Source organism: Perca fluviatilis, chromosome 15 (assembly GCF_010015445.1).
Source record: "Perca fluviatilis chromosome 15, GENO_Pfluv_1.0, whole genome shotgun sequence".
Taxonomy (NCBI): domain Eukaryota; kingdom Metazoa; phylum Chordata; class Actinopteri; order Perciformes; family Percidae; genus Perca; species Perca fluviatilis.
In genome coordinates, this window is record NC_053126.1 from 12842416 (window position 1) to 12864934 (window position 22519).

The window sequence follows — 22519 nt, forward strand, 5'->3', positions numbered from 1 at the left end:
ATGTCAGAAGGACTGTAACTGTTTTGCCAGTCAAATTAACTTTAATGAGTGCATATTGAAATATAACACTGTTGGTTGGCAAAAAATGCATCTCAAAATGCATCAGATTGATGCTTTAAAATATGGAATATCTAAAATTTTGTATGCTTTGTATTTTGTATGCTTTGCATGCTCCCCCGGACCCCGGTAATATCCTTCTCATCTTTTTCACACCCGTTTTCATGCCTGCCTCTACTTTAATGAAAACACAACCCACTTAGAGTAAGATGGTATTTTTGTGCACATGCAGGCTGCAGGCTGCCACTAGAGTGTGCTCTTGCACTGCCAAAGATTTTCCCTGTGGTATGTAGTATTCTGTAGCAGCGAAATGAGTCATACAGGCCTATGTGCATAGTGTGTTCACATAACTAAGTTTTTAAGTGTATGCTGACTTATTATGTGCATGCTTCGGAGTCTGTCAATAAAATAAAAAAGTAATGGCAGCGGTGGGATTCGAACCCACGCCATCGAAATGACTGGAGCCTAAATCCAGCGCCTTAGACCACTCGGCCACGCTACCTCTACGCAGCTGTTTCACAATGTATAAATAAATAACTAAAATATGTACTAGCTATATGAAATTCTATAGAGAATTTAATAGCTACTTCCCCAAAACCTGTATTTAATGTAACAAACTAATACCCTGAAAAATGTCGCTGTTCATGTAGGCTAATTTGGGATATAAAATAGTGATTTGAGGCAAGCCAGTGATTTAGATTTTTGAAAACATGACGGTGCACTGCTTGTGAAATTGTGATCTGGCCAGTCTATGGGTCTGGGAGACTTCCATGAGCAGAGAGAGAGAGAGAGAGAGAGAGAGAGAGAGAGAGAGAGAGAGAGAGAGAGAGAGAGAGAGAGAGAGAGAGAGAAGAGAGAGTCTTGGATTTGCCCAGAGTTGGAGTGAAATGGTATCACTGTAGGCTATGTGATGTGTTGCATGTCATGGTGGTGTCACCGTATTTGTAATATGACATTACTCTCACCACCTCCCATAAATTTGTCAGAGCATTTTATGTAGCGTACCCCTCAAATGCCCTTATTGGAGAAGGATCTGTAGGTAACGTTACTCTTACAGCAAGTTTGTAATTGCTGATATGTTACTTACATATATATACTTACATGTTATTTTCTGCGTCCGTTTAGGCTATTGCTAACCAAGTTAGCTACTAGCATACTAGCTAGCTGTGTGAGGCTAATGTGTTGCTAATTAAGTAAATTCACTGTTAGCCAGCGTTATTTTACTGTTGGGCTGAGTCTTTTTACTCTTGTTCTTGTGGGCTCTATGTGTATGTCTATTAAATGAAATAGTGCATTAATTACTTCCAGTGGTGACTTAATCTTTCACTGCTGATGAAACGTTGCTAATTGCTGCCATGAGAGACAATGTAACTAATTTGACAGCTAATCTATCCTTTTGAAAATCTAGTTTCCTACAGATTTATTTTTACATTATCTTTGGTCTAACTCCTGTGACAGACCTTTGCTGATTGCTATGCTAATGCTTTGTAAGATTTCTGCCTGTATGCTTGTGGTCTTGCGAAGACCTGTCCCCTTTAGGCAAACTGGTATGCAATCCCCTTGTTTGGAGGTTTATTGGATTTGAAAGCAGGGTGGGTAAATCCCAGTTATGCAAAATCTAATTATGAAAAGACACAAAGCCCCATTAATTGTTTGATGGGCCATAGAGTGCACAGGGGGATGGAGGTCTTGAAAAATGAGGAGTCCTCTGGGTACTGTGGGAAAGAAAATGCTTCACTACTGTTGTGTTCTTTTATTTGTTTTTACAACACACTGCAGGGAGGACAGGCTAAAACATCTCAGCACACACAAACTATGTAGTGATGCTATCTCACTTGCTACAGTGTCCACAATTCAGCTTTTACTGTAGATGCATGTGCTGATGATGTCAGAGTTTGGACATGAAGAAAACTCAACAGGCTCTTGCATCAATGTTTTTAATACTTGGAAGAGTTTCACAGCTTCAAAACAGCATATTGCTAAATGCCATACTAATTTATATTGTATTTAAGTACATCAGCATTGTCCATTAAGCATCTTCTTTCACATGAGCATCACATCACATGGAAAGTGAAAGTAAATTGACAACCTCATAACTCAAACCTAAAAATGTAACTTTTTATTGAAGTCTTTCCATTGTTTATGGTAACCTGATCAACACAATTCAGTTCTATATTAATAGCATGAAATGTCCAAGTCAGAAGAAATATTCTGACAATTTTAAGCAAAGAAGTATATTGTTTATAAATGAAGGAACATTTACATTTTTTTTCAATCACCTGTGTCAGACAAAGTATTTACATCCACAAAATAAGCACCTCAGTGTAAAATTACTTTCACTTCCAGTCAATCTCATCTGACCAATCTGCTCAGCAAATTTAACAACAAAGAAAATAAATATAATTTAATCTTCACTAAACCTTTTTTTTTTTTTTAAATAAATAAAAAGTAAAATGCGATTCAGTCATAAAAAGTGCAGAGCTGTTGTGTGTCCTACTGGCATAGAGACAGTTGTCAGAAGCTGTGCAGACATGAAAACAGAAAGCACAGACGAGTAACAAGTTTTCCAGTGTCCACTGATATTTCTCTGGTGACACACCAACGACCCTCAATTGGTGAATTGCCAACCTACAAAACCAACTCACATGAGCTGTTAAGCTAATTATCGTAAACTCCTGAGACTTTAGTTATTGCATAGCTACAGTTTTTCATCCTATTACAACATTACAACAATCCGGTTTGCATAAGTCATGCATAAAAGCTATAACAACTTATATAAACACACAAACAATATTCCATGTGTGCATTTCCCTACCAAGCACCAATTGATTAAGTGGTCAAAGAATTAACATTACACAAACACTGATTACTGTTGGAGGTGGACATAATGAAATGTACTGGGGATTACATTTCAGTGGAATTGTACTTCGTACAATTTTTCACTTTTTATTAGCTGAGGATCTGATAGTATATATTATTCTAACTATACATATCTCCCTGTACAATAATTCTTTATCATCTATAGTTTTCTGTTTTTTTGTTGTTTATTTATTTTTTACAAATTTGTTGTTCAACTTTGGAATGCATTCTTACTTCAAATCACACAGCTGCTTTATGTAACATGTATTATAACACATTTTTGATAAGGTTGTAATAGTAACAGTTCTGACTAAAAAAAGCATAGGTGTGTTAAATAGGTGTGTTAAAATGATATAATTATAATATAAAATAAAATAAAAGGATTGCAGCATGTTAAAGATATTGCAATTGCAACCTCTAGATATTTTTGTAGCAAAGCAACCTCCAAGTTTCTCCTGTGTCAAAAACTTTGATGGACACAAACAAGTGCAAATCCCAGGATTATGAATAATACAGTCATCTGGCAGAGCCCTGGGCATCACTGTCCTTGACTGGACTTCTGTTGTTGCTGAGGTCCTCTTTGGTCTTTTGGATGCAGGTGAAGATCTCCTTGAAGAGAGCCTTGTATTCGGGCTGCTGGCTGTCTTCAAGACCCACTGTCAGATTAGACAGAGCGGCTGAGGACCGGCGGCGGTTCCGGCTGCACCCAAAGGGACTGTTGGATGTCTGGACGTCTTTATGGCTGGGCCCGTCTGCCTGCTGGCACCGCCGCAGCAGCTCATCATATTTCACCTAGACAACAAACACATATTTTAAGGAAGTGTATACATTTCCTTTTAACTGCTGTGTACAGTCTCCATTATCAGTCAAGGAAAGCATTTTTAGAAAACAATCTGAAAATTGAAATTAAATCTACAACAAACCTAATTGACAAAGAATAAAAACTTTTTTTTCGGAGTTTTTTTTGCATAAATTGTACCAGACGTGCTATAAATACGCCACCTGCAGTGCGCTGTACTGTGCGTCCACCTCGTTGAGCAGAGAGATGCCCCTCTGTTTCACCGCTTCCGTTCGCCTTATGCACAACTGCTCGTGACCACGCCGAATCTCATCTGGGTCCGTCGCTCTCAAAATGCTGTCACTGTTACACCTCTGCCAGATGTATCTTCTCTGCTCCTCATCCTTTCCTACCTTCTCCTCCATCTCATCCTGCCCCGGTCTTTCTTCTGAGGCAAATAATACTGTTTCAGGCAACTGCAGCTGATCCAGTCCTCTGACACTGGTGGGAGTGGAGGGGACAAAGTGGCTTAAGTCAAGTTTCAAGTATTTACACCTGTTATAGGTCTGTATTTGTGCTGCATATCAAATGTATCACCAAGTGTCAGTCATAAAAATGGAGCCAAAATAATTTGACCATCTGAATTTGTAGTTCGTATACAAGTCAGGCCTACCTGTTGGCGCAGTCAGCACGCCACAGAAGCCGCAGCTGCTCCACTTCGTCCTCCAGCTCCCTCTGCCTGACTCGGCAGCCAGCCAGCACGGCCAGCTGCTGCTCCAGGTCTATGTTCTCCCTGGATGTCAACTCAATCTCACGCTCTGCAGCCTCCCTGCGGCTCCGCTCCACAGCTATCTGGCTCTCAAGGGTCCGGACGGAGCGCTGGAGAGCCACGTTCTCCTCCTCCGGGTCTTGGCGTCTGTCTCGGTCATAGAAAGAGCACTGCGGTGACCAGAGTCCATCCACACGCAGACCGTTGTGGGCTAGATTCCTGAGCCAGGACAGTGGAGTGTCAGTAAGTGTGTAACAAAATAGCACTTTCAGAATAAAACAAACACTGAGATCATAATACATGAATACTGTAGTTGCATTTAAGGCTACGTTTAGACGGAAACGATCTGAAGAGAAAACGCAAAAGTGGCGTTGCGTTCTCAATTTTTATTCCGCGTTTTGACGAGCGCTTCGTGAATATGGTGACGCAAAAGTGTGTGAAATTCAATGTAGTATGCACACCAGGTGGCTAGGTGGTAGTGTGAAGCACTGCCACACAACACCACCAAGTCCGCACGCCTGCGTAGAACCTTCCTTCTACTTCTCTCCCTGGTAGCGCAAAACCAAAACATGGCGAAGCGAACAACAAAAGCTGACAATTTTGTCTGGACAGACGAGGAGGTGGAGTTGCATGTTTGTCTGATGATGACCGACACAGTCGACCGTGATAAGCCACAGCACCCACGGGAGCACTACCAATATCCTAAGCCCCAAAAACGCTTTCGCCGTCTAAACGAAAGGCACATCTGTTAAAATATTTTGTTGTTTTCACCCGCGAGCTATATCTTTTAAACAGGGCCTCAATGTACAAAGAGTTAATAGTATAATTTTCACTTTTCAAAATCCTCTTTTTGTCCCCTTTTACAGTTTGAGTTTGATTCACTCACTAAAACCTCTATTAATAGTGTCCAGTAGAGTGATGTGTCAAATCCTTTAATCTATGCTTTTAATGCAGTTAAGGAGAATGCTCTTTGTAAAAAAACAAGGTTATAGTATTGGAGTGGTGTCAGGTCAAGGAAACTAAACGCGATTATAGGGTTAATGCATTTATAATGCAGCAATTTAAACAACAAATTGAATGTTTGGTTATATTCATAATATGCTATGTTAGGCCTCCTACTTCATTGTTTCCACTATTGAAACAAAACCTACGCTTTTAGGTGCTGCCATGACACATTTTCTCTATACATAAACAGGAGGCAAAGTGTTTCAGGTTAACAAATGTTTTGTTGACCCTCAAACAATAAGTTACACCTCTGCTCTCTCTAAAGTACATTAAACAAGTGGCATGACAAATGGTGAGCTAAAGCAACAGTTGTGTGTATGTATTAGGACACTGATGACAATGGAGCAGGATTAACTTCCTCCTCCTTTGGATAAGGAGGTCTGGCCTGGCTCTGGCTGACCTGTAGGTGTCCAGTCAGCATACAAGGGGCTGAGGGTAATAGATGATCACACAACAGACGGGTGCTCTTAATATTCAGATGACCTACCCTTCATTTCTTTGGTTTCATGTAAAGGTGCAGGTAAGGCAAACATCTATCCACATTGCCCTGGGTATAACCGATACATTTGTGTCAAAATTCACATGGTAACTACTGTGACTTTAAGGCCTTTTTATGGTTGCGCGTAGAATCGACGGCGTACCCCCGCAGACCCCTCTGCGTCTACGCCGGACCCTACACGGTAGCCTGATGTGCACCTCTCGAAAAATGTAACTAACACGTCGCAGCGACGCACGTCACTCGGCCGTGGCTTGGTAGCGTTCCATTTCCCCCGACTCATTTCCTGGTTCTCCTTCCCCATAAACAACATCAAATCTAGGAGAGGGTTAACTTTTCCTGCTAAAGATGTCTCACATTGGTCAGAAAGCACAGGGGAGACACTTTGTTTCTCTCACTATGACTCTAGAGTCGGTACTCGCACCGAAGCTAATCGCCGTCACTCTGTCACTTCTCCCTCTACCACACACTCATTTTCCCTCTGAAAATAGTCCCTGTGTCTCATCCTTTGGTTCTGCTGTTAGCTAATAGCACCATACAGCAGAACATGTACAATGACACACATACATGAAATACCTGTCATGGTGTAAGTCATACAGCTCTTTGATACAGGACACACTCTGTGCTCCGAGGTTGCGGCGTTGTTCTGCCAGCTCTCTTTTGTTTCGCTCTGCCTGGGCAGTCTTTAGCTCCTCCACTTGAGTCTGCAGGTCCTCCATGTAAGTCTGAAGCCCTTCAATGGTCTCTGTTAGACTGAAGGGGAAAGAGGAGAAAGAAGAATGTGACAGTGAGGTTCTGCACTTGATCAGATATGGGATATATAATTATGTAAAATATAATTTAAAAGCCAAATTCACTGATAACTGGTAGACAGACCTGTGGATCTTCTGCTGGGCCAGGCGGCTGTCCTGAACTAGTCTCTGGTTGCCTTGCTCCAGATCCCTGGCGGCCACATCTAGCTGCTCATACACTTTGGCTTGCTGGTCGTTCATCTGACGCAACAGGTCCACCTGCTTGGTCAGGTACTGGTGAACAAGAGAGAAAAGTAAAGCGTAAACACAAATCAAGCTAAATCTTTGTCATTTCCGCTTTACTGTATCTTAAATTAATGACGTGTAATAATCAATTAGTCTGCAAAGGTCAGGTAAAACTGTTGTGTGTCATCGTCTCCAAAGTGAGGGGTGGCTGCTTTTTTCTGTTTGATATAATTGCATACTGAATACTTTTGGGTTTTGAACTGTTGGACGGACAAAATAAGACATTTGAAGACGTTACATTGGGCCCTGGAAAATTGTGTCAGACATTTTTTGTATTTTATTTGAACTTATAATGATAGTAATTGTTAGTTTTAGCGCTACACATGTGTATATAGATTACATTTCTTGATTCAGATTCATAGGAGAAATACAAACAAAGAGTCTAAAGTTCCTATAACACATTATCACTTGATTATCACACATTAAAAGATCGAAATGCTGAAGCCACACGGGAGGTAATCTTCTTTCAAACCGACCCATAGAAAAGAAAGAGAGGAGGTAGCAAGTTATACACCCTTTTACATTTGGTTTTATATCCCAGGCCAATATATTTTATTACCAAACAGACAAAGGCTTGTTCAGAAGCAAAGAGCTGCCTACAGTATTTAGAGCCTTTAAACGACTCTTAACATGGTGACAGGGAAATGTGTGAGCTATATTGCACGTTGGACAAGAAATGCACTCATTGTCTACAAAGATGTTTCTGCAATAGCCCTCTTATCTTCTTTCAATTGATATACTTTTCTCTGATAGAAATTGATGCAACCATTTGTCTAGTGCTGTATCACACACGCACACACACACGCTTGCACGCACACACCCTCTCTCTCTCTCACACACACACACACACACACACACACACACACACACACACACACACACACACACACACACACACACACACACACACACACACACACACACAAACAGCTTTAAGACTGTCTACTGTAGTGGGTAGGACCAGTGGCAGACACTGCATGAGGATGAGGGGAAGAGAGACGAATGGGGATTACCATATCAAGCTCAATAAATCCTCAAGCCACCGGCCCTTGCCGTAAACAAATTAAGGCTCTTATCTTTGTTGGCCTGCTGAATGCCATGTCCTCAAATTCAAATACATCAGCACTGGCTGCATATGACAAAATTAATTTAAAAATTAAATGGCTGACCATTGAAACATAAGGTCTAATTAATTTTATTTATAAGCTTTACCTGAAAAGCAAAATATACGCTCTAATGTATTAAGGTAGGCTGACACAACTGCAAGAGAGTTTGATCTAGTATTGATTAAAGTAATATGAATAACAAATATTTTGTGGAATAAGAGCAAAAGCAAAATCTTAATTAAGATCTTGGTTGCTTGAACAATGTCCAAGTAAAAGGTGGAATTAGCTGGTGAAAGTGTATCTATAATTAGGTGGACGAACATACTGCCAAGAGGCCGCACCAAAGGCTCTCTAGGTCAGGATTAGCTTTTACTCCATCCTATTTAGTTGAGACAAATTCACAATGACATCTCCCTTGCAGTGAAAGAGCTTTTCAGATCTCTCAACATGGACTTCCATCGGAGGATATCCTGTATAAAAACATGCTTTGCATTGTGAAATGGATATGCCTTGCTCACACACTTGACACTGTTGGAGCCTCAAGAACTCTGATAAGTTCCTTCCTAACATGTATCACCTCTATCTCTTGCAGCTGTTCCTGGTTGGTGGAGTACATCTGCTGCAGGGCCTGCTCCAGCTCATGGTTCCTGTCGAGGAGGGTTTTCCCAAGCTCTGCTGCCAAATGGAGATCTGTCAAAACACAGGAAAACATGTAAACACACAAGACACACGACTGTTTCAATGCCCAAACACAGGCAATGGATAGAACTAGACGTGTGTAAAGGGTACACACACACAGACACACACACACACACACACACACACACACACACACACACACACACACACACACACACACACACACACACACACACACATACACACACACACACACACACACACACTTGTCTCACAATCTGCCACTGGTGAATCACGGAGGAATCTTAGGCATGTCTTGGAATCTCCGTGCAACCCTTCTCCCACAAAATTCTCTTAAAAACTGGATCTTGTCCAGCAACAGTGTTGACTAGTCCTATGAAGTAAAGTGAAGCATGTGTTATGTGGAACTGTTTTAATAACAATGCAATGAAACCAAACATGTTTCACGCAAAAAAACGTGTATGCCCATTGTTTTTCACACTCAAACGTGTCATGTGGCAAACTAATTTAACAATTTGTGAAGTGATTACAAAGGTCTGGTCAGTCCATACCAGACCTTTGTAATCACTTCACAAATTGTTAGGCCTAACTCTTTAAATTTCTGTGAGTGATTTTTATGTATGTGAAATATATGTGTGTATGTGTGTTTGTTGTGTTATGGTTGTCTAAGCTACTGGATACCTAAAATTTCCCTTGGAATGAATAAAAGTATCTATCTATCTATCTATCTATCTATCTATCTATCTATCTATCTATCTATCTATCTATCTATCTATCTATCAAATAACAACTTTGAGCCCCACTCTAAAGTGTTTAGAGTGGGTGGAAGAGAGAAGGATGCTGCACAAACTGTTACCCTAACTCACCAACAGTAAATCAGTTATATTCAGCTTCACTGTGGAATGCTACAGGAAGTCTTTCCTTCCTACTGCCATCACTCTGTATAAAAAGCCGCCTCTGTATCAGGACTGTGGCTCTTCTGCCCAAGAAGCCTACTGTAAGATTTTTTTCCTACAACTAGGACAGACTGCTCACTTGGTCATTTACTAGTACATTCATAATTTAAATTAAACCCAATGCTATTTCATTAGGGCTGCAACTCACACTTCTTTTGATTACTGATTAATTTGCCCCACAGGCCAAAAAAACCCACTTTTCTTAGATATATATATACATATATATGCCAAAGAAAAGTGGTTTATATATATATATATATATATATATATATATATATATATATATGCCAAACAGAAGGCATCAAACCTCACACTTACAGCTCACCTCACAGCTACCACCAGCAAATTTTTGGCATTTTTGGTTGAGAATGACTAGAAAAATCTATTGATTATAAGTTGCTGATAATTTTTCTGTCCATCGACCTATTGATTAATCAACTAATGGTTCTCAGTAACTAATTCAGTTCTATAATTTATTGGTTGTTAATCTTTACAATACTGTTCATTGTTCTCTTGCACTTTTTTAAACGTGCCTATATTCATCTCTTATTCTCATATCCCTGTATTATAACCTCTATATACCTCTACCTGTGAGTATATGTAATGTATACATACATACATTTTTTTCATTTAATTCTATTTTAATATACAGTATGCAAGCACATCCAATACCTTGTTATACAGTGCATAATATATTATTAATGGGAATGATAATTGTTCTGTATATTCAATACATTTTAGAGTTAGGTTCTAGTTTCAGCCTAGTTATTGCTTATTAATAATGGCAATATTTATTTCTTACTTCCTGTGACTTGCCTGTTGAAACTGCAGTTTATCGTGTGCATTAAAGTAATAAAGTACTCCACTACTACTACTACTACTACTATTCGTACTATATATTTTTTTCTATATCTCAAACCCACCTCTGTGGACACAAACTCAACATGCATTAAAGGCAAGTATATCAGAAAATAACCAACACAGGAGTGTGACAGCCTCAGGAAACCACCCCATGACTAGTGTGATGATTTAGTCACAAGAGTAGGCTACAGACTTCAATCTCATTTCATCTGTGAGCCCATTTCTTTTAGTTAAGTTAGGGCATGTCGTCAGTACAGAGAAAACACATGATCACCAACTAACAAGCAACCAATAGTCCAAGTTTATTTATTAACTTAGCAAACTTATCACAGCTGAATAACTCAGTTACATTATGTTACTGTCTGTATGCAACTGTCTATGAAGTAATAACCTACAGTCTATGGTAATAACACATCAGCAGCCCACACAGTCAGACAGGGTTTTAGGGTGCGACCACAGAGCCGAGCAGCTCACCGTGTTCAAGGTCCTGCGGGTCGTACCAAGCCTCTCCATTCTTGTCAAACTCTTCCTCCAAAATCATGTCAGTTAACATCTTACAGCCGCGGGGCGAGTGTGTCAGCGGCTCCACCTGAGAGAAGCCTGACACACAGGTGTGTGTGAGTGTGTGTGTATGTCTAGCAGCTTGAAGTTGTCCGCCGTCCACCACCGTGTGTGGAGAAATGTAAACTACATCCTCCCGGTCGGTGTGCGTGAGGCGTTAAGTCTGTTGTCTACAGCAACGTGGCAAATACACCCCAGCAACCGGCAGGTGGCAGATACAACTACGATATGAGAAAATTAGCTTTAAAAATATCTTTATTTTTTCCGATTATTAAAATTAAATTATAATACTATTCTCAATCTAAGGCAATCTACCGAAAAGACTAACTGCTAAATATGTTTAAAATGCGTTCGACTTTGTCGTAATGTCCTGCTTCCGCCAGCAGACCTTTTTGTCGACAAATCACGAAGCAGCAAGTTGGGCCAAAGAACGCTTCTGACCAATTAGATGTTTGTATGTCATTTAGAAGCCCCGCCCCAGTCCACAGACACAGAAATGAAATTGAGTTTGACAGTTGTGTTTTTTAAACACAGCGTCAGTAAACATTTAGTAAGTCTGTTTTATGGAAAGTAACATCATTGCATGTGGACAACATGAACATCAGACAACTGGAACCACAGCAAGCTCAGTAACATTACCGTATGCGTTTTTGCTCTGGAATATTGACCAACTTCACTATTTTTGCTATTATTAGCAGTCATTTTTTAGCAATGCTAAACAACAACAACAACAACAGCGTAACATAGTTGTTGCAAGCGACAACACTTCCTCGCTCCAGCTAGTTAGACAGGTCTGCGTTAACTGTCATGGCTGTGGAGGACAAACCTGCCTCCGGAAGAATGATAGTAGTCCGACATCTGATAAACTTTGGGCTCAATCCTGCAGCTGTGGCTTATGCCATGACTACACTGGGATCTGGCATGATAAACAACATTTTTAGCTTCTACTATGTCAAACTCTTTCTCAATAAGTACAAGATATCAGAGGGAGCATTCCACCAATCACAAGTGAGTATTTTATCTTGACATATTCTGTTGTTAGTATGCAAATGCATGTGACGTATAATAATAGTAAAACACTGCTGTAGTCAAGAGTTAAAGTGACATTTTCCACTAGCGTCGAGATCGAAACGTGGCTGATGGTAGGCCATAAAATAATATTATATTTATATATATCATCTGCCCAAAACGGATTGCCGTTCAGCAGAGTGGCAGCCTGTTTTCAGCTTTATCGCCTAGTAAAGTATTTCAACAGGTAAAACGTAGTGTAATATATGTCAAATACAACCCTCATTAATGAAATCAAGTCATTTTGAGGCAGAAACAACCTTTAAGGTAGGAGCTGCAGTCTCTTTTTGGCAAGTGCATTTTTATTTTATTTCAACTGGTAAAAAGTACTGGGTCTGGGTGGGCTATAATTTGTCATATAAAAGCCTCATGAATCAAATAAATCATACGTAACCTGTCATTGACAAGGTAGAAACTGCAATCATTCGGCCAGTGGAAACAGGGTTGGATTTGGTTATAATCAAGAACACAGAGCAGTTTTTGGTGGACCATCACACCTCTGATCGGTATATGCCCCTGTACCTTTTCAATCTCAACGTCATTCATTTTTGGGGCTGCTTTCCTTTTGAAAAAGGACTATAACTTATTATTATTATTATCTTTTTTGATTACGCTGTATACTATTTTACTGATCACTAATTGTTTAGTCAATAAAATATCTGGCAATAGTGAAATATGCTTATTACAATTTCCCAGAGTGTGGGGTGATGTTTTCATATTGCTTATTTCATCTGGCCAACTGTCCATAACTCAAAGATACTCAATTTACAATCATGTTAATTGGAGAAAAGCAGCAAATCCTCACATTTGAAAAGCTGGAACAGGCTTCAATAACATTCTGTTGAGCACTACCTAAAACACTTTAATCAATAATCCTATCTCTGCAGGTGGTGTACATGGTGTGGAATGCAATCAATGACCCCCTCTTTGGCTACATGCAAGATAATTCCAGGGTGCCCTGCTGCTCTCAGCGACGTCTCTCCATCCTGTATGGTGCTCCCCTCTACTCGCTGGCCTTTCTTCTAGCCTGGTTCCCATGGCAGACCTACGCCCCTGGTGACTGGTTGAGCGGCTTACACTTGATGGTGGCGCTGTGTGCTTTTGACGGCATGCTGACTTTTGTGCTGCTGGCACAATGTGCATTGTTTGCAGAGATTTCCAGCCACCATCAGAGCCGACTAAGACTTGTAAAGTACAACCAGGTAAGGACTTTTTATACCAAACACTTCTGCCATCTTTTTTCTGAATGCCCCTAAGCCAACAGGGTAACTGCCCATCCTTTTCATATCCCCTCCCTTTTATTTCTCAGGTAGCTTCTCTCATTGGCTCCTCCAGTGTCCTCTTCTGTGGTGTGCTGACCAGAAACATGGAGGACTTTGCGTCCTTCCAAGCCTTCACAGTGCTGATCGCTATCCTGAGCTGTGGCTGCATGCTCTACACGGGCCTCCACAGTGAGAGCCGCTTTGATAACAAAGGACCTGATTTAGATGTAGATGATGGTGATGACCAGACCTCCCATCAATCAGCATTTTCCTTCTCCATGTTAAAATCTTTGACGTGGCAAATTATGAGCAACAGGGACTTCCAGCTTTTTGTGTTAATGAACTTCTTCCAGGTTTTTATGTTAGCTTTCTTTAATAATTTCACCATGATATTTGCTGAGCACCTGATTCCTCCAGATGTGCTTCCATCACTGGCCAAGAGCATTATGTACGGAGCGGGATTCATCTGTCCACAGGTATTGTCCCTCAGTGGCTTGTGTCCTTTTGTCCTCCCATTATCTCAAACGACCATACTTAGTATCATACTTACTTACAACATAGATCATGAATACAGTGCTTTTTGGCAGCCCGCTCTCAAACTCATTCAGATGTCAGAACTCTGTAAAAGCACCCGAATGCACCAACGACAAAATGCTTGATGCACTATTTTATAATATGCTACTTTGTGTTTATGTGTAGTTCCTGACCCCTTGTTTCCATCCCAGCTGTTAGTATTGAGCTGTCAGAGTCAGCTCCACACTCTTGGCTACTACAGGATCATCCTCTTCACCTTCTACACAGAGGCTGCAATGGCGGCTATCATGCTCACACTCGGTCCTCAGCACTACTATATCCTGGCATTTTTCCTCACCGTTAACATGTAAGAGGCTAAATGACTTGTAACATTCTTTCACTTATTTATGTTCACACTATATAATCACTCCACTTTGACTGAATTATACCTTCACTCTCTGTCTTCTATGAAGGGTCATAATCCAAGCAGCCTTCAGTCTTTTTGGCTTGCCTTTGGCTGACATCATTGACACAGACCTGCAGAAGTACAAGCGCAGGTAAACCAAATATGATTAGCAGCATATTTCCACAATCTCAGTCATTCCTCACATACAGATATACAACACTTCTCCATCGGAAAAAGAACACCAATGCCAAATATACCGATGTATCCAATGAAGTTATGTTTTTATTCATTTATAATCAAACATATTGCTGTTATTTGACTGGTGATATAGTATTTGAGCCTGTTTTCTCCTCCCCCCACCCCTTCTACAGTTCCCCTCTTTCATCTATGGTGTTTGGGACAAATGCACTGTTCACTAAGCCGGCTCAGTCGCTGGCCCCTATGATAGTTCTCAATATCCTCAACCAGTTTGGATATGAACAGCTGAAAGACGCAGGAAGGGATTCAAATCCAAGGTACAGTATTTCTTGCTTCTTCTCGAATTAAAGGTCAAAACTTGATGTTGGGATTTAATGTAATATTGGTATGAAGAATTCATTGATCAGTATAATCGGCAACTATTAAAATCCAAGCCACAGTAGTTTTAATTCAATATCAAGTAATTTTTGTACTCGCAGTCCTGCATGATATTGTTTTCAATATCAAGTAATTTTATATATATTTATTTATTTATTTATTTATATATATATATATATATATATATATTTATTTATTTATTTATTTATATATATATATATATATATATATATATATATATATATATATATATATAAAAATAAGAAGGTCTGACATTCACTTTGCTTAAAAACATTAAGAAACACTTCTCTTGTTTTTATTATAAACAATCTGCCTAACGTGCTCAGGTTGTTACATTTACAGTTGCATGTTATTGTCATAACAGTGTGCAGCAAGCGAAATGGTGACACCTAAATCACTGCAGTTATAAATGAATGCATGTTGTGTCTGTAACAAAATTCTTCCTTGTTTGCAGCGCTTCGGAGAGCCTCCACAGTGTCATGTTCTATTTGGTGTGTGTGGTGCCCATGTGTGTCGCTGCTCTGCAAGCCCTTGCGTGGAGGCCGTTTTCCATGCGCAGCAGTCACACAGTTGACATAAAGTACGTTGACAGCTAACTTCAATATTTTCAGCATTCAAAGTGAGCTGGTTGATATTTTTTGGGATTTGGGAAAATTCGTTATTGATTAAGTATGAGGTTATGTTAAAAGTAATGTGTAAATGTCTTTTTCCAGTCACTGATTGTCACTGTCACTGACTGAACTGCAGCTAATTCCTCAGAAGGCAGGTGAAAAATACTACTTTGTTCTTAATGGAGGAACTGTACTTGTAAAATGAATGTAAATGGAAAAGTCGCTACAGAAATTGTTGAGTGGCATCTTGAAACAGTCAACTGGCAGTTGAAATTAGGTGGTGGGTAGTGAAATAGTGGGTGTCTTCCATTAAAAATAAGATCCAATAAAAATAGTGTTAGCAGCTAAATGTTATAGCTCTTGAACCAAGACAGAAGCTGAACATTAAATGGCTACTTACTGTAGACTGACTACCTCTTCTGTAGAAGCACATTTACACCATATGGAATCAGAAAGCGAGGTACAAAAATGTAATGAGCATTAATTTGGATTTTTTTCTATAATGGACTTTCACATTGCATGGTCGATTTTTAGTTAAGGGCTTTGTGGTATTGTATGTATTAACAAAAAAGTTTTTTTTTTGTCAAACTTTTCTGTTATATCCATCTGGATTGTGGATAGTAGAGAAAGACTAAAAGCACTCTAAGAACCCTGTTTACACTATATTTTGCTGTTGGGATTTCAGTTTTTTCCCAAATGTAAATCACAGGCAGCACTTACATACAGATTGCAAATGCTGGCAGCACATGTCACAAATGAGAGTCCTAAAGGGCTCTTGCATGCTCATTATTACAGTCTTTGTTTTGATAAGTGAAACGTCAAAATAAACTAGAGCAATTCTCATATTAAAAATTGCAGGTTTGCTTATTTGTTGTAATTATCTTATTTGGTGAAATGGGGCCCCAGGAGAGGCCCCTAATTGAAATCTAACTCCAATCATCATTAAAGTAAATAATAGGCTGACCTTCGTTTTACCTGAAGAAACAAGGGGAAAAATATCACAAATATTTGATTTGATTTTGATTTCACTTTTATTGTCAAAATGTTTTTCTCAAATGTGTCTTACGTCCCAAGATGTACACTGTTTCACATGCATAACAAAACACAAAATTTAACCAAACAATAAAACAAATATGAATAACTGTCTGCAGTACAGTAAATGCCATCATCTTTATTGTACACATGGGCAAAATTACCAATTGCAGCTTACATTCCAGCCATGCTCCAGAATACAGTAAATCAAGGTGATGCTTTTACAGCATCTACATCTGTCGGGCCTTTTACAGACACTTTCACTGTGAATTTGAGTAACATTAGAGCTTCAAAATTTTCAGTCAAAATCTGGCTCACACCATTTAAGTTTAAAGGGACTGTACTTGATATTCAGAAAACAAATTGGTTTGGGATTGCCTCCACACAGCTCTCAGACTACAAAGAACAGAGAAGGTCAGATTGAAACACACACAGGAGAGTGTGACTTTCTTCTCTGCTCAGGACACCATTACTCCACTATATCTTTACATATCTAATAGTTGTTTTCCTGCTATATTTATGTTCTGAATATTGAGTACACCCCCTTTTAAAGATGGGAGATTGGAGGCAGAAAGGGAAGAATGCACACAGACGCTGAACAAAGGATGTTTAAGTGAATAGTATGAGTAAAAAAAAATCATATCACAGCCTATTATGTGTAAAAAAATAAAATAAAAAAAAATACATGTAAAGATCCACTGTGACTTTATAAAGTAAATTTTAATGTTAACTGGCTGGATTATTTGGAAGTCATTATACAGAATATGACACCGCAAAATGCATCACAAACATCCGGTTGTTGAGATATTGCCTTTACTGTAAGTTGATGATTTTTTTTAGAGCAAACTCTAGTCCAGCACCAAAAATACAACCTTCTGCTTTGTTTACCATAAGCTTTACTGCATTATATGTAAAGGCATCTGTAATGTGTCTTTTATGTCATTACATTGTTTATAATGATCAACTTTTAAAGGTCCCATGACATGCTGCTTTTTGGATGCTTTTATATAGGCCTTAGTGGTCCCCTAATACTGTATCTTAAGTTTCTTTCCCGAAATTCAGCCTTGGTGCAGAATTACAGCCACTAGAGCCAGTCCCACAATGAGCTTTCCTTAGGATGTGCCATTTCTGTGTCTGTAGCTTTAAATGCTATTGAGGAGGCGAGAGGGGGGCAAGGAGGAGGGTGGGGGTGTGGCCTTGACCAACTGCCACTTTGCTTGTTTGCAAGCCATGATGTCTCTCTCTCATGGGTGGGCCAAATTCTCTGGGCGGGCAAAGCAGAGAAAGGGGAGGTAACCTTGCTCCTTATGACCTCATAAGTAGGGTTGGGTACCGAAACCCGGTTCCACTATGGAACCGGTTCCTACGCAAACGGTAGTATTCGGACCGGATTAGAACGCAAATTTCGGTTCCTCATTTCTGTTCCGACTAAAATATTTTCCCTTTGTCGCTCCGGACAGCGGCAGACTCTTTTTTTTTTTTTCTTTCTCCCTTTTCTGCCGAGTGGCGCACGTGCCCGCTCGCGGTGTGAGCGCGTATCCGCGCTATTCTTGGACATGCACTCTACAATCACTGCTGATAGACGGCTTTTTGTACACGCTCCGAAATGGACGTAAAAATATCCCACTTTCTCTGTAGTCTACCGTTAGCTAGCTACCGTAAATGTAGGCTACTTTTAAAATGGCATGTTTTCCCTCTGGGCTCACCAAAACGGACGTAAAAGCATATTAACCATTCGCTGCACGTGATCGCTAGTAAACATATTACACTTACTCTGCTAGTCTATCGTTCAGGACAAGACCGTGTAGCCTGGGGGTGGGGGAGGCAGGACAGCCTCCCCAAATTGTCTGCCCTTTCAAACTCATACCTGGGTGTGTACAGACCTCTTGGACACCATCTGAGAGAGTTTTCTCCTGTGCAGGACATGCCATAAGTCAGGAGAGGTGTAGTATCTTGCCAGAGAAGGCAAAAGAACTGCTAAAGTTTGAAGCTGGTTGGCATACCAACTCAACATTTATTTTGTTGTTACTTGTTAATAGTGTAACTGTTATTTGTTATAAATTATTGTAATTATGTGTTAGGTGACTTAGGTTTACTTATTATATATTTAAGTACTTTAAAACGTTAATATATTGTTCAATTTAAATCATTTTCAGTTTTAAAAAAAGCCTTTCTTTTGTCATTTTTCAGTCTTTCAAGAATCGGTTTAGGAATCGGAATCGTTTTAAAAGTACCGGTTCCCAGGGCTCGGTTTACACCTATCACCATTTCTAGCCACTGGGGGACCATAGGCAGGCTGGGGGAACTCATATTAATGTTAAAAAACCTCATAAAGTGACATTTTCATGCCATGGGACCTTTTAATGAAAGTATATTTGAATGTAACATTTTCTGTTATATTCCATGGTTTTTGATTAAATTTGCTTAGTTTGTACACAACTATGCCCAGAATGTTGATATAAGTTTGTGCTTTCCTTATTTGTTGAGAAGCGTTAGTCAATAATTAGATAATCTTGATATATATATCAAAATAGGAATTGACCATGTCTTCTAACATTTACCTTATTTGCAGAAAATTTGTGCTTCTTTCTACTCTCTATTCCTGAAAGTACAATTCACAAGTTATTTTTCTATCTTGCGGCTTTCTAAAATCCAAGATATATGGAAGAAATGAAATTGGTGGATTAAAATGATGTGACTCGGGTACATTTCTGTATTGGATTGGATTTTCTCTTCTTTCTTTTTCTGGGTGTGGTTTTGCAAGAAATTGAATTACAATCGACATAATGTAGATAAAACTGCAAACACCTGAACAGAGGGCCGTCTGTCTGTCACTGCTGAAACTGAAAAACTCAGGCCCTTTGTATTGGTTGTTATGTCTCAATTCATGAGAAAAGGTGAACAAGCAAATGACTAACTTGCAGTCTTTGATGATGTGCTCATCTCCTCTGTCACATGACGGCATCCACCATCAGGTGTTTCATGGCTGTGGAATTTTTACATTTTGATAGACGTCATCAGTTGAGCTCTTGAACTCTGTGCTTGCAGCCTGCAACTACATTCAATTCTATGTGAAAATTATGTTAAAACTAGATACATGCTGTAACACAAGCTATGCAGAAGTTCCATGCTCACTCAGTCTATCTGTTGACTCAATCTAACCACAACATGCTGCAACAAGATTTACCTCCGCTTGAGAACGGTTTCTGCCCACAGTTTTTTTGCCTTTGTCCAAGTTCCGTCTGCTGTACATTTCTTGTAGCACGTCATGGAATTGTGCTTTTTTAGTTGAGGTATTCTGTTTGGAAAGTTCAGAAGAAATTTGTTATGAAACAGAGATATTTGGAGATTTCTTTTTTTAGGTGTGTTAACAAAAGCAGGTTAGCAAATGCTTTGTCATTTGTGGTGTTGTAAGAGCCTTTTCCCGCCCAGTAATTCATAGAGGCCTTGGTTCCTGTTCCTATTTTTGCTTCTGTTAGATTTTCCCCATTTAGGAAACATTATCAAACACAAATTGAAACAGACAAACAGACACTTTATCTACAACCTTGTCAGTTTTGCACTTCCTTCTGCAGATGCTCATATTGCAGCCATGCTAGAACAGAGAGGAACAGGTACATTTCACATCAATACATTTTCAGTTTTCAGTCTTGTTTTTATAAACTCTGAAAGATCTTACAATATGCATAACATTTAAAATAAATATGTCGAAGTAATTTACCTTCTTTAGAATAAGTGTCACTACTGCCAAGCTGTAGATGGCCAAGAGGACAAATGATACCCACAGAAGAATGGGCCTTGCCATTGTTTTAATTTGTTCTAAAAAACAAAACAAAAGCTCTGTCCCAATCCATCTTAATCAACACATCTAAACAGATGTGCCTCACCTTCAAAATCATCTCTTCTTACCCCTCACTACAAGAGTTGTACCCAACCCTACATGCTGGGCGCCGGCTCCTGGGGGTCCACTCGATACTGCAGCACAGTAGTAGATCCCGCTGTCATTAGCATCAAGTGACTTGATGATTAAAGATGCTCCGTCCAGGCTGTACTTGAGAGAATTGCTATTCAGGTTGAGATGAAGGTGGAAGTTTTCTTTGAAAGTAAACCACTCATAATGCAGGGGTCTGCCTGAACAATGTGAACTGGTACAATTGACAACAGCAGTTTGTCCTGTTTTCCGCCAGATCACCTTGTTTGGCTGTAATAAGCAGCTCTCCTCTTTTTTCATGCTCTCTGGAACGGATAAACAGAGAAATTGAACGGATAGCCTATACCATTCAGTAGCCCAAAAGGTTTCTGAAAAAACCCTGAGCTACTGTTGAACAGAAGCTAATATGGATAATTTATATTTCATATGTGGAAAAATGAAATCCCTGAAAATCTTATTCCTTAAAGAACTAATTTATATAATGCTAACAAAGACGTATTACCTGTTACTGGAAGGTAGGTGAGCAGGAGAGAAAACCAAAACAACTGATCCATGTCTGAGGCTTGACAGCTTGTGAATGATCTTGTTATTCCTCACATGAGGCTTTCTAAACGGGTGACAACATGGGAAGTGGGTATATTGCACTTCCTCAACACTTAGTTCCTTTTTATTTTCCTGTCTTTCGCAGCTGAACGGTAACACTGGATTTTTACAAACATGACAACATGAAAACAATGGCATTTATAATATCAAGTGCAAATAGATTTAACACTGAATACTGAAAGATTGTGTGTCATTATAAAGGGAAACCACAAGTAGCCCCATCTGCCTGTTAATGCCTTATAATATGAACAACATTTTCTGTATGACGTGTACCAGGGGCGATTCTAAGATCAGACCTTTAGGGGGGCTCAGCCACTATTAATACTATGATGGAACTAAACCTGACACTTTAAGTCACAGTAATAACCAGTTTGAAACAATGTTCTAACATTCAGCAATTGTTTTGCTTACGTTTCAATTTGGGTTCTACAGGTGCATAGCACTGGCGACAGAATCACAGGATATTAAACCTGTTTCAAGCCCTTTGGACCTGTAATTGTTTGTCCTCTGTCACTAACAGACAAGTTAGCAAACTCTAACTTGAAGCACTAAATTTTTTTTATTTTTTTTATTGTTTTTTATTCATTTTTAGGGGGGCTGAGATGAAATTGAGGGTAAAAAGGGTCTAAAATCACCAATGACGTGCACCATCATCTCTGTGCATTGACAATATTGGCGCAATCTAGGAAAGAAGGATTACATCTTCATCATTCTTATTGGTTCGAGTAGTTTGAGGACCTCACAAAATCAAAGCGTATTTTATCCCAACTTCAACCTGAACTGAAGTCTTAACAGCCGGAATACATGAAAACATCTTCGGTTTAAGTACAGTTATGAGATACTTGTAATTTATATTTTACTGTACTTTAAACTTCTAATCCACTACATTTCAGAGGAGAATAATGTGGGCTACTTTTTACTCCACTATGTTTACTTGACCGTTTTCATTACTTATTATAGCTACTTTAGGCTACATATTAATATTTTACATACAAAAACAATGATGATTATATGGTTATGTTATAAAATATGGAGAATTGTCTCAGATTTAACCACCCTACAGTATACAATTGCTAGAATTAGCTCCACCTCGACGACCTCTGACCGATGTTTACATGTTAATGAATCGCTAATAACAACCCGAATAATGTATAATTATAATACCATATATCCCATTACACTAGGCCATTTTATGCAGAGCTGATAGTTAAATACCAGCTAAAGCACTGGTCCCACCCATAGGTCCCACCCAATGTCTCTCCTCATTTGCAAAGTTTTTACTCCCTTTCGTTCAGCTCGTTGGATCTTCTTGTACTGTCGGTCAGATTTTGGTCCAATCCAAATGTCTCTG

General features: G+C 39.4%; 3 protein-coding genes and 1 non-coding gene across 5 annotated transcripts; 1 reads left to right on the forward strand and 3 right to left on the reverse strand.

The window, feature by feature from the left end:
• Positions 1-477: 477 nt before the first annotated feature.
• trnal-uag lies at positions 478-559 on the reverse strand. Its single transcript has one exon. It is a non-coding gene; the product is annotated as a tRNA-Leu (tRNA).
• Positions 560-1980: 1421 nt separating this feature from the next.
• On the reverse strand, positions 1981-11316 carry cdr2a (cerebellar degeneration-related protein 2a). Its single transcript, XM_039825827.1, has 7 exons — positions 11059-11316; positions 8685-8797; positions 6841-6989; positions 6541-6717; positions 4368-4682; positions 3919-4195; positions 1981-3708 (listed from the first exon to the last, which is right to left on the reverse strand). Exons 1-7 carry the CDS (start codon positions 11135-11137, stop codon positions 3433-3435), a joined length of 1386 nt encoding a protein of 461 aa, XP_039681761.1. The 5' UTR covers positions 11138-11316; the 3' UTR covers positions 1981-3432.
• A 297-nt stretch (positions 11317-11613) lies between these two features.
• Positions 11614-16743, forward strand: mfsd13al (major facilitator superfamily domain containing 13a-like). The gene is made up of 7 exons (XM_039825987.1): positions 11614-12153; positions 13101-13415; positions 13523-13951; positions 14201-14355; positions 14462-14545; positions 14766-14909; positions 15446-16743. Exons 1-7 carry the CDS (start codon positions 11953-11955, stop codon positions 15585-15587), a joined length of 1470 nt encoding a protein of 489 aa, XP_039681921.1. The 5' UTR covers positions 11614-11952; the 3' UTR covers positions 15588-16743.
• A 2193-nt stretch (positions 16744-18936) lies between these two features.
• si:ch211-139g16.8 (immunoglobulin superfamily member 6) lies at positions 18937-21170 on the reverse strand. Of its 2 annotated transcripts, none has more exons than XM_039825364.1 (6): positions 21068-21170; positions 20544-20870; positions 20356-20453; positions 20182-20229; positions 19822-19932; positions 18937-19620 (listed from the first exon to the last, which is right to left on the reverse strand). In XM_039825364.1, exons 1-6 carry the CDS (start codon positions 21117-21119, stop codon positions 19615-19617), a joined length of 642 nt encoding a protein of 213 aa, XP_039681298.1. In that variant the 5' UTR covers positions 21120-21170; the 3' UTR covers positions 18937-19614. The 2 variants fall into 2 exon arrangements, with proteins under 2 accessions (XP_039681298.1, XP_039681297.1); XM_039825363.1 differs by having other exon boundaries at positions 18937-19689.
• Between the last annotated feature and the right edge of the window lie 1349 nt (positions 21171-22519).